Source organism: Stenella coeruleoalba (genome assembly GCF_951394435.1).
Source record: "Stenella coeruleoalba genome assembly, chromosome: 2".
Classification (NCBI taxonomy): domain Eukaryota; kingdom Metazoa; phylum Chordata; class Mammalia; order Artiodactyla; family Delphinidae; genus Stenella; species Stenella coeruleoalba.
In genome coordinates, this window is record NC_137147.1 from 38,087,787 (window position 1) to 38,100,441 (window position 12,655).

The 12,655-nt window shown below is 34.6% G+C and overlaps 1 protein-coding gene across 8 annotated transcripts in view; it reads left to right on the forward strand.

The window, feature by feature from the left end:
* The window catches only part of KCNH5 (potassium voltage-gated channel subfamily H member 5), a gene marked incomplete at both ends in the record, with an annotated part of 574,893 nt that overhangs the window by 450,929 nt on the left and 111,309 nt on the right, over positions 1–12,655 (forward strand). For all 8 annotated transcript variants that reach the window (XR_013827023.1, XR_013827024.1, XR_013827025.1 and 5 more), the window contains one exon: positions 9,738–9,937. Coding sequence is in view for 1 of the 8 variants with exons in the window: in XM_079912566.1 (XP_079768692.1) it covers positions 9,738–9,937 (200 nt within the window). The remainder of the gene's footprint in view (positions 1–9,737; positions 9,938–12,655) is intronic.

Below are 12,655 nucleotides of genomic sequence, written 5' to 3' on the forward strand. Positions count from 1 at the left end.
TATCCTCTGTTTATTGCTTCTTTTCATATTCTGGGACTAAAGATTAGAGAAGTGGCTTGCAGGTATCATTAATGAAAAGCGTTAATGAAAATTACTGGAAAACATTGAAAACGTCTATCTAGTACAAAATAATCAGAGAACAGCTGTAAGTAAAAGAAATTCCATTTTTCAACATAGTGAATCCATTCAGTACTTACTATATTTTCTCTTTTTTTTTCCTTTTTTCTTTTCTGTAACTGATAAAAGTAGACTTACAACTAGGTAGAGTGATCTGTTGTTTGCATTTTATAATTTGAAGGGCAAAAGAAAATCTCTGAATCAAATCATTGAACCACTGCAGTATCTGAATCACACCATTGTTGTTTCCTTGTGTTTTAAAATTTTTTTTTAATAAAAAAGATATAATATAAGAATATATGTAAATACCCTGAAAAATACAACTAATAAATGAATTCAGTAAAGTTGCAAGATACAGGATTAATATGCAGAAATCTGTTGCTTTTCTATACACCAGTAAAGAACTATCAGAAAGAGAAAGTTATCCCATTTAAGTTTATATATCAAAAAGAATAAAATACCTAGGAATAAACTTAACCAAGATGCTGAAAGACCTATACTCTGAAAACAATAAAACTTTGATGAAGGAAATTGAAGATGATCAAATAAATGGAAAGATATCCCCTGCTCTTGGATTGAAAGAATTAATACTGTTAAAATGGCCATACTACTCAAAGCAATCTGTGGATTTAATGTAATCCGTATTAAAATACCCATGATATTTTTCACAGAACTAGAACAAATAATCCTAAAATTAAAATGGAGCCACAAAAGATCCTGAATTGCCAAAGCAATATTGAGAAACAAGAACAAAGCTATAAGTATCACCCTCCCTGACTTCAGACTCTATTACAAAACTACAGTAATCAAAACAGTATGGTTCTGCCACGAAAACAGGCACATAGTTCAATGGAATGGAAATTAACCCATACACCTATGGTAAATTAATCTTTGACAAAGGAGGCAGGAATATACAATGGAGAAAAGACAGTCTCGTCAGCAAGTGGTGCTAGGAAAACTGGACAGCTACATGTAAAAGAATGAGATTAGAACATTTCCTCATGCTATATACAAAAATAAACTCAAAAATGGACTAAAGACCTAAATGTAGGACTCAAAACCATAAAACTCCTAGAAGAAAACAGGCAGAACACTCTTGGACATAATATTATTTTGGATCTGTCTCCTAAGGCAAAGGAAACAAAAGCAAAAATAAATGAGACCTAATTAAAATTAAAAGCTTTTACACAGCAAAAGAAACCATCGACAAAATGAAAAGACAACCCACTTAATGGGAGAAAATATTTGCAAATGATATGACTGGCAAGGGGTTAATATCCAAAAATATATAAACAGCTCATACAACTCAATATCAAAAAAACCAAACAAGTCAATCAAAAATTGGTAAAAGACCTGAACAGACATTTTTCCAAAGAAAACATACAGATGACTAACAGGCACATGAAAACATGTGCATCACTAATTATTAGAGAAATGCAAATCAAAACCAAAATGAGATATCACCTTCCATCAGTCAGAATGGCCATCATAAGAAAGTCTACAAATAACAGATGTTGGCGGGGTTGTAGAGAAAAGGGAACCCTTGTACACTTGTGGGAAAGTAAATTGGTATACCTACTCTCAAAAACAGTGTGGAGGTTCCCCAAAAAACTAAAAATAAAACTACCACATGATCCAGCAATCCCACTCCTGAGTACCTGGCAAAAAACAAAAATGCTAATTTGAAAAGACACATGCACCCCAATGTTCATAGCAGCATTATTTTACAATTGCCATGGTATGGAAGCAACCCAAGTGTCCATCAACAGATGAATGGATAAAGAATACATGGTGTATATATACAACGGAATATTAATTCAGCCATAAAAAAGAATGAAATTCTGCCAATTTAAGCAACATTGATGGACCTAGAGAATATTATGCTTAGTAAAATATGTCAGACAGAAAAAGACAAGTACTATTTGGTATCACTTGTATGTGGAATCTAAAAAGTAAAAGGAATGTATAGAGCAAAATAGAAACAGACTTACAGATACACAAAACAAACCAGTGGTTACCACTGGGGAGTGGGTAGGGGAGAGGGACACGTTAGGGTTACAGGATTATGAGATACAAACTACTATGTATAAAATAGATAAGTATTATACAGCACAGGGAATTATAGCCATTATTTTGTAATAACTTTTAGTGGAGTATAATCTATAAAAATACTAAATCACTGTGCTGTACACCTGAAGCAAATATAGTATTGTAAATCAACTACACTTCAATAAAAAATAATAGTCATTGCCATATAATTATTGAAACTATTTTGATGTCGTTTTTATGATAATCATGGGATTAGCTGTAAACTGTTGAAATGTGTCCAATACTATGCTATAATTTTTTTTAGAAGATGTTGGGGGTATGATTAATTAATTAATGATATTTTATTAATTAATTAATGATATTAATTATTAATTAATTAATGATATTAATGATTAATTAATGATAATTAATTAATTTTTGCTTGTTGGGTCTTCGTTTCTGCGCGAGGGCTTTCTCTAGTTGTGGCAAGCGGGGGCCTCTCACTATTGCGGCCTCTCTTTTTGCGGAGCACAGGCTCCAGATGCGCAGGCTCAGTAGTTGTGGCTCACGGGCCTAGCCGCTCTGCGGCATGTGGGATTCTCCAGACCAGGGCTCGAACCCGTGTCCCCTGCATTAGCAGGCAGATTCTCAACCACTGTACCACCAGGGAAGCCCCTATAATTTTGATAAATTTAAAAAATGGTCCCTTCTGTGTATCAACTTATCTTACTAGTTGAGAGTTAATTCAAGTAATGATTCAATCAACTCATTGTATTGTGTGGAATTCCTCCTTCAAAATTACAACATCCCTAAGAGGGATATTGTATTAGTTTTCAGTATTTAACACTTAATATAAAGTAATTAATGAGATTAATTTCTAACAAAATAGTTGGCATGGTTCAGGTACTAGATGAAATGGGGCATAGATTAAGTGAAGACTGGGAAAGAGAAGATATCTGTTTCATAAGTGGATGCCTAGAGGCAGCTTACATATATGGGTAATTGCAAAAGAGCATCCAGGGAAACCAGGAGCCATTATGAGACAGCTGGAAGGAGAATAAAACTTCGAACTTGGAGATCTGATGATCAGCTTCTTCACTTTGTTCTAAGGCCAACTGGAGGGATTTCGCATGTTTTAGCAGGCTGTGTGATACATATAAAATCATACATTGGTGGAATATTCTTCTTCCATGTCTTAAATATCATTATTAAAGGTGGACTTTAGTGAATAGAAATGGAAATGATGAATGAACCACTTATGTGGCTTTAATGGTTACCAGAAATGCATTCTCATGTCAGTATTTTAAATTGCTTAGTCTAAGGCCAATTATTACTCGCCAAGATTTATAAAAGAAAGATAATTAGGAAAAGTAAATGTTGGATGTCAACTTGAACAGGCACAAAAAGTCTAAAAAATATAAATCATTAATAAGAAGATGAATGGCTGCAGCTTGACCTAAGGAGCAAACAAAATGAAGTGACTGGAGAACACAGTTTATTCAGAGAACTGGATATCATCATCTGATCTGTTATCCTGAGCAACTCATAAGAGTGGAGGCAGAGTTACAATTAATTAGCTAAACATAGATTTTGTTTGACTCTGCAAATTGTTTAACCCTGAGAAATAAACTATATTTAGTTTATATACTTAGAGTGGCTATAAGTTTATTTGTGAATTTTTGTAAACTATGGAAAGGAAATGATCATTAGCCTCCTTCCAAAGCATGTGAGTTGGGAGAATTAAAGAATAATGCCATTTGCAGCAACATGGATGGACCTAGAGGTTTTCATACTGAGTGAAATAAGTCAGACAGAGAAAGACAAATATCATATGGTATTGCTTATATGTGGAATCTAAAAAACAGTGTACAAATTATCTACAAAACAGAAATAGAGTTACAGATGTAGAAAACAAACCTATGGTTACCAGGGGTAATGGGAGGGAGGGATAAATTGGGAGATTGGGATTGACATATACACACTACTATATATTAAATAGATAACAAATAAGGACCTACTGTATAGCACAGGGAACTCTACTCAATACTCTGTAATGGCTTATATGGGAAAAGAATCTAAAAAAGTGTGGATATAATTATATGTATAACTGATTCACTTTGCTGTATACCTGAAACTAATACAACATTGTAAATCAACTATACTCCAATAAAAATTTTAAAAATAAATAAATAAATAAAATTAAGGGCCCTGATAAAAAATAAAGATTAATACCTTTCTATAGGTAGTAGAGAATACTATTTGAGAGCAGGGATCATGTTGAATCCTTAGTGACTATTGCAGTGGCTGCATGTAATAAGTGTTCAATAAATATCTACTGAATTAAATGATACATAAATGAATAGTGAAATCTGTGATTGGCTATATGGCATTATTCAGTCTTCTAACCTTCGTCTCTTTTTGAGAACATTAAACATTCATTCATGACTTTAATGTGTATATTATGAAAATAATAGGTGTTTTTAAGTACTAAAATGTATTAAATGTTAAAAAAACATTTTCTAAAATATGCTGTTGGGCTGTGATGCGCATCTTAAGGAGCTCGTTACCCTCCTCTCCTAGGTTTTCTAATCAGTTAAGAATCAATCTGTTTTATTAGGCTATTAATAAAACTACTTATTAGAATATTAAAGTTGCATAACTAATCAAAATTAGTGGCTTAAAACAAGAACAGCCATTTATTTCACTCATGAATCTGTAACTTATGCAGGTCTAGGAAGGCATGACTTTCTGGTCCATGTGTTTTCAGCTGGGATGGCTTGAATGGGTCTGAAAAATTCACTTCTGAGTTGGCTCAGCCACATACATGGCTGGTAAGCTGATGTCAAGCTGTGTGCTGCACATACAGTCATAGATTGATAGGACATTTTCCTTCCTATCTTAACTATCCTTATTAAATATGAATATAAATAGAAAGGGAAGTGATGGTTGAACCACCTGCACAGCCTTAAGTGTTACCAGAAATGTCTTCTTATATCAATATTTTAAATTGTTCAGCCTAAGGCCAGTGCTTAGCTGGGAGCTCAGCCAAGACTATTGACCAAGGGCCTTAATTCTTCTCCATGTGGAACTTTCTAGAAGAATGGGTTTCCTCACAACACGAAAGCTAGATTCTAAGAGCAGGTGTTCTAACAGTGAGAAATTGGAAGCTTCTAGTTTCTTAAGGCTTGGGCCCAGATATTGGCATATGATTATAGTAACCGTAGTCTATTAGTAAAATAGTTATAGAGTATGCCTAGATTCAAGGGAAAGGAATATAGACCCTGCCTGTCAATGGAAGGGGTGTCAGAGAATTTGTAGCCATCTTTAATCTAACATAATTATCTTTAAAATAATCCCCTTGTGGTGAATAAGAAAAATATAAGACTTTTTAGATAAGACATTTACTAGTGTATATGCCAGAATTACCAATTCATTAAATGTGATAAGCTTATAAAATTAGCTTGTCTTAAGTTGTCTTAAGCTTAAAAGGCTACAGGAGAGCATATAAAAGGCTTATCAAATTTTAACAGATTATTCTAATTATTCCTAGTAAAGTAGGCAAATTACGTCTATGGCCTCTCATTCAAAGGATAAAATTCTATAATAGTACTCTGCAAAACTTGCCAGGCCAAGCATGAGCATTCATGCTTGATGAATGACAATAGGCCTTCTTAATTTATTTATTATCTTAACATGGCCAAGGTATGTGTCACCTTAGCTTCGAAATATTTTATTCTCTCACGTGCATTAATAGTGTGTATTCCTTCTATGTTTTTGTATCGCCAGTAGTGAAGTTTGACTTGAAAAGAAGGATGTTTCTGAAAAAACGTTTCCTAGGTTTTTAGTGTGTGAACTTACAGGAAAAAATATCTGAATACTTATTATGTTCCAGGAACTGGTCTGTATTCTGGAAATACAGCAGTGAGCAAAAAGGACAAGGCCCAGGCCTGTACTTACAGATTTTGCATTTCTAATAGGGAAGGTAGATATCAACAAGCAAATAAATAAATGTGTAATGTAAATTAAAGTAGTGATAAATAAGATTAAGAACACAGGTATAGTAAGGGGGTAGAGAGTTGTATTGAAGGAAGGGGATATTCTTTCTGCTGAGTGAAAAATTAGTTGTTTGGGAGCTATTTCCATGATGATGATGATGTTGATGACGACGATGATACATACATAACATTTCATGGATACTTACTCCCTACTGGACTTTTTAAAAACTGATTTATATGTTATATCATTTAGCACAACTCATTTGTAAAGATTCTAAAGTAACTGTAAAGTTGTAAGAGAGGAAATAGAATCCTAGAGAGAATTAGTAACTGGCCCAGAGACAGATAGCTAGTAAGTGGAAAAGCATATACTCTTAAAGGATGCAAGAATGCTGGTAGAGGTAGTGGGAAGGGGTTGTACTGAGGCTCTATTTTGAAGGGAGAGCCAATAGGAATTGTTGATAGAGTAGAGGTAGGAGAGGAATCAAAGAATGAATTGAAGAATGATGCTTTAGTTTTGGTCTGAGCAACTAGGTGTGGCTTTACAATTTAATAAGATGAAAAGTGCATTTGGTTGTTGAAGAGAAGGTGGTGTAAAATAAGAGTTCTCTTTTGGACTTGTTAGATTTGAATGGCAATGAGACATTCAAGAAGGCTTCTGTGTCTGTACTTCAGGGGATAGGTATTACTTCGGGAGTTAGCAGCATAGAGCTAGTTTCTACTAAGATCAATTTCTTTCGTTATCGTGTGTCATGTCCCAGGGTCACTCTCATTAAAGATGTACCCATTTATCCTGAGAACACAGACTGTGGTGGGAAGCAGTATTTTTGCTTACTATGGAATATCATACTTGCTGTCACTATATTTTATGAAATGTATACTAGTCCTAAATGTGGAAAATATTTTTAAGGAAGAAGTGGTTTCTCTTTTTAAAAATATACATATATTACATGGATCTGTACATGTGATAAAATTTTATAAAGCTGTACACCAAAAAAATGACTGCATGTAAAAAAAATGCTGAAATATATAATGTCTATAGTCTGGTTAATTGTATTGTGCCATTGTCAATTGCCTGGTTTTGATAAATTACTATAGTTTTGTAAGATGTCATAATTGAGAGAGCTACATGTGGGTACATGTGGGTATATGAACTTTCTGCATGAATTTTTTTTAACATTTCAAGGTAAAAAATTATATATATAATTATATATATGCTATATATGTATATATAATTATGTGTATGTTACATATATGTATATATACTTATATACATATAATTATATATATAATTGAATGTCTTACCTTACATTGTGACTTTGATTAGTCCTACCCAGTGCAGGACACCACACTCACATGAAAGTTGGAGGCAGAAAATATCCTTGTAATATACCAAACTTAATGGGATGTTGATTGTATTCTTCATTTATTAATGCTGAAAACGTTAAATACGTTGGCAGTTTTTTTTTTTTTTTTCTGCGGTACGGTATGCGGGCCTCTCACTGTTGTGGCCTCTCACGTTGCGGAGCACAGGCTCCAGACGCGCAGGCTCAGTGGCCATGGCTCATGGGCCCAGCCGCTCCACGGCATGTGGGATCTTCCCGGACCGGGGCATGAACCCGTGTCCCCTGCATCGGCAGGCGGACTCTCAACCACTGCGCCACCAGGGAAGCCCACATTGGCAGTTTTATTCATATTTTAGTACTTAAGCTTTTCATATGATTAGAATGTGTGCATATTTAATGTACCCCCAAAGATGAAATGTGTGGTAATTTGTTAAGCTAAAAGGCAGTAGTAAGACACTTTGGCAAATACACTATATTACAGGCATCTTAGGGAGACAAATGAGTTGAACACGTCAAAATAATAGTTCTGTGATATTTACCGACAACTTAAAATAGCTGGGGACTATCTATTCAAAAACATGATTGTAGCATTATTTCATTAACCTCTAAAAAGCTCATTATTTTAAAAACATAAATCCTCTTTATGTCTCTTTTCAGGAAATGCAAAATTCCATTTGTTGCATAATTCTTCTACCATTAATTTGTTCACATTATTTCTGTGTTCGTCTTTCTTAATGCCAACAATGATGGAATAGAATGTTAAGTCTGTGATTACCTCTACTTTTTTGTTGTTTTTAAATATAAGCAAAGATTTAAAGACCCAGATGGGAAATGTCAGCACTATATTCTTCCTAGTCAGTTCTAACAAAATATCATCTATCTTAAAAATTGTTCTTCACAGGCATCAAAATCCCTAAATAACAGCCAACCCCCCCCCAAAAAAACAAACAAACAAAAAAAACTGAGTAAATGCTTGTAAAATCATAGCTTCCTGTTGTGAAATTACAATTTATTGTACTCAAAGAGCAACTGTTTTTAAAAAACAAATGATTTTCTGAAAATAGATTGAAGATCTTAAGTTGCTTCACTGGCTTGTTGTTATACTAATTCCATCAAGTGGGATTTGGTTGATGAAACTGTGAAATAAAACAGTCCATACTTTTTGTTTAGACGAGTAATTTTTCAAATGCTTAGAGGAACAAGAATGGAAGTGATCACTGTCTGATATTCCACTTATTTGTGAAATGCTTATGGAATGAATGTGGTTACTACACATTGTGTTTACTGAATATTAAGGAGAATAAAATATTGCCCTCTTTTCAAAAGAGCTTACTGTTAACAAAGGAGTAAAATCAAAGGGACAAGATAGGCTGGGAGTGGTGTGTGATTGAAGGTGTGTTGATCTGGGGCTGAACTCAATTGCTTTTAAAAGCTTTTTCAAGATCAGGTCAACATTAGTAACCTGACCAGATCTGGAGAGAGAAGAGTTGGTAAATTATTGGTTGAGGGAGGGAGTAGCAGTCAGGGGCATTAAAAAACCCTATTCCTTTCCTAGCCACTGTAGATGAATAACAATGGTTTGCAAACTGACTTTATTCTTAATTAAAATAATGAAATAAAAAAGCCTTATGATACTGGGTTACTGACATAAATTTAATAACTAGAATTTTCAGGCACTCCCAAAGTTTCATTTTAACTGTTAATTCCAGCGCTGTTTCTCTCTAGAATCTTCTAGAAATGGAACACTTTGATTTGTCTTCCCTCCCTATATTTCTGATGTTCTGTCAAAAATATTGATAAGCAGGGAAGTAATCCAAAAGCTGGACGAAGCAAGCAGTGAGAAAGAGCATACATTTCTAAACTGGATCATCAATCTCTCGAAAATTTAAATTGATTAGGCTTCATTCATGAGGACAGGGCTGGAGGATAACTTTAGTCATAAGGCTAAGAATGTCTTAGGCAAATCATAACCTTGGATCATCTAATTCTTCATGAAATCTATCAACCACTCTCATGTTTTACCACAATGACTAGAGTAGTGCTCACTCATAAAATCATGTTTATCATACTAAAGATAACACTTATTGAGTGAACACCAAATTCTGGGCACTCTGATCAGGGGTTACCATGCATATGCCGAAAAGTTTATAAAGGCATCTCTGTCAAGTGATTCATTGATTTCACCAATATTCACCTCATTTTTTTTTCACTTGGGATAGTTGATTTATTTTCATCATTTCTTCTCTTGCAGCTCTTCTTTATGCAACTATTTTTGGAAATGTTACCACAATTTTTCAGCAAATGTATGCCAACACCAACCGGTACCATGAGATGCTGAATAATGTTCGGGACTTTCTGAAACTCTATCAGGTCCCCAAAGGCCTTAGTGAACGAGTCATGGATTATATTGTCTCAACATGGTCTATGTCAAAAGGCATTGACACAGAAAAGGTATGGGTTATTATTATTGTTCTTGTTATTTATTTTCTGTTTCAATAGGATCTTCAGATGCCCATAGCTTTCCCACTCACATATTACTTGTATAATTGCTTTATAAATGTTACTCTGTATTTCATAAGTGACATATCAGTCAATCATATTATTTAGTGCTTGGAAGGTGGAAAATGTTCAACCATTAATCATCAATTAGTACTAGTCATCAAACTCAATTTAGGAATTGTGGTTCCTGAAAACAGCTAATTATTTCATTTCCTCAAAACATTCTCATTACCACTCAGAGTAATTTGTCACATTCCTCTAAAATGCTAACTGTGATGCCATTTCTTTTGCTAGATTTTATTCTTGATTTCTCTTTTGACATTTTGCTCATTTAAAATTCAGAAAGAAACTTCCTTGCTTATAACTAAAAGGTTATATATCTTCTATTCTACCCTCTACTTAAATTTCTCTTCTCTCTATCACACATTCTATAATGCAACTTATAGTTCTTTGTTTTCCCTTTTTCCGTACACAAATCTATGAAATGGATATGACCCTTGCAATCCACCTGTCATGTCTAATTTCTTGCTTGTCTTTTCATGGAACCTCTTTAAATTTTTCCCATCTAACTCATATTAGGGGCAAAGAAGAAACCAAAGTCCTCCTCATGATAAACAAAATCAAATAAATTCTCACTTCCTACACCCAGCTGATTCACATCCAATATAGGGAATGACAAGTAGGGCTTGCACATAAGACTTCTAGAGAAAACTGATCTTAAGCTATTTCACTTTATAAGTATCAGTGAAGGCTTTATTTTTAGGTACTGATTTTTGACATATGATAATCAGATAGCACATAACCTTCCTTGCCATTTCCCACAAATTTTATTTTTTTTAATCATATGAGATTGACTTGTAGTTTTTCTTTCAGACCTGCTCAACAAGCACCTTTCAATGTCAAAGTGAAAGAGCCAATGAACAAAGTAGGTGTTTAGTTAGGGGAATTTCATGAAACAAGTAGGAAGTTGTAAGCCAGAGCAGGTGTTAGGAGCAGAGGATTGAGGGGAGTTGAAGGGAACGGACTTGAGGGTAAGAGCTGAGGGAGGGAAGCCTTCAGAGAGAGTGCAAGTGAGATACTGGAGGCTAGCTATGTGGAAGAGTTATGAAAGAGGGTGAGATTTGCTCTTCTTTTGACATTTTACAAGATGCAGTTAAATGACCCCTTAAAGTGGAATGTGTGACCACAGAGGGGAAAAGGAAAAACTGCATACCTGTGGAATTTGATTACTGTGAACCTGAACTGATATAAGGTTAGTAGGGAGGGAATCCAAAGAAGGAACAAGATCTTCCTGAGGGGTGCACGTGAGAGTCAGTGTTTAAATCGCTAGAAGCAGGATATTCTCTGAGGTCCACATTCAATGACACTGAGCTCAAGACGCAACCATTTACCTTGTCAATCACTATCTCAGTCAGAAGCTTTTCTTTCCAGAAAATTCAGTGGGGTCTCATGGTAGTTGACAGATAACATCAGTAAACTGATGGAATAATAGCCCTTTACACTAGAAAAGTACCTGACCCAGAGCTTATGCCACAGATATGGTACATGGCAGATTTTTTAGTTCCCTTCTCTAAGTTCCCAGATGCTGGGTTAGTTCGGGAATGGAACCAATAGATTCTCACAAGCTTCCCCTCTAGTACCTGCTCAACTGTCTGCTTCATGATGCAGTTAGGGTGTAATATAAATTTTAATTCACATAAAAAGATTTTTAAAGAAATAAGTAAAAATATTAAAATGAATTAACTTTTGGATAAGACAAAATCATGGATGTGCCTCCTAACTAAATGGGAAATCTTTAGAGTAGTGTTTGACTAGTAGGAAGAGCAGATTTAAAGAACCATGGCACATACAGAAGTCTTTGTATGTATTAATGCAATGGAGTACATAACAAATTAAGTGATGAATAAATTTGGCTAGAATATGTAAAACCTTTCACACCAAAAGCTATGGAAACAAAAATGAGATAAAGCATCTGCAACAAATATCACAGGTGAAAGGTTAATTACCTTAATATGTAAAGTGATTTTACAGATCAATAAGAAGAATTAGAATACATGGGGAAAATGAACTGAACGCATAGAAGACAAAAGTTCAGATTACTAATAAACATACAAAAAGTCTTATTTTCACTTGTAATGAATAAATATTGAAAGAACAAGAGACTGTCAGATATAATGCCTAATATTAGCAAAGGCTGTAGTGACTGACACTATCATATTTTTCTGGTCTGTGTGTAACTTGGTAGGGTGCTTCTTGAAAACAGTTTTACCAAGATAATATCCTAAATTTAGGGATATCTAGACTTCAGTCCTTATGCCTCTTCCCTTTTCTGTCTAGAATCTCTCCTCAGTGATATCATACAATCTCATGACTGTAATAATATATGCTAACACCACCCTAGTATACATACTCATCCTGGACCTACTCCCTGAACCACAGATTCTCCTATTCAACTGCCTACTCATATCCAATGAAATTGTCCAGAACTGAACTCCTAATCATCTCCCATAAACCTGCTCTACTGACATTCTTCCTCAATGCAGTTAATGGAAACTCCACACCTCAGTTGCTTAGGACAAAGCTTCCACGTTGAAACTTCCCCCAAATCCTATTGGCTCCACCTCCATTTCTCACCACCTCCATTGAGATCAGCTGGTTCAAGTCACCATC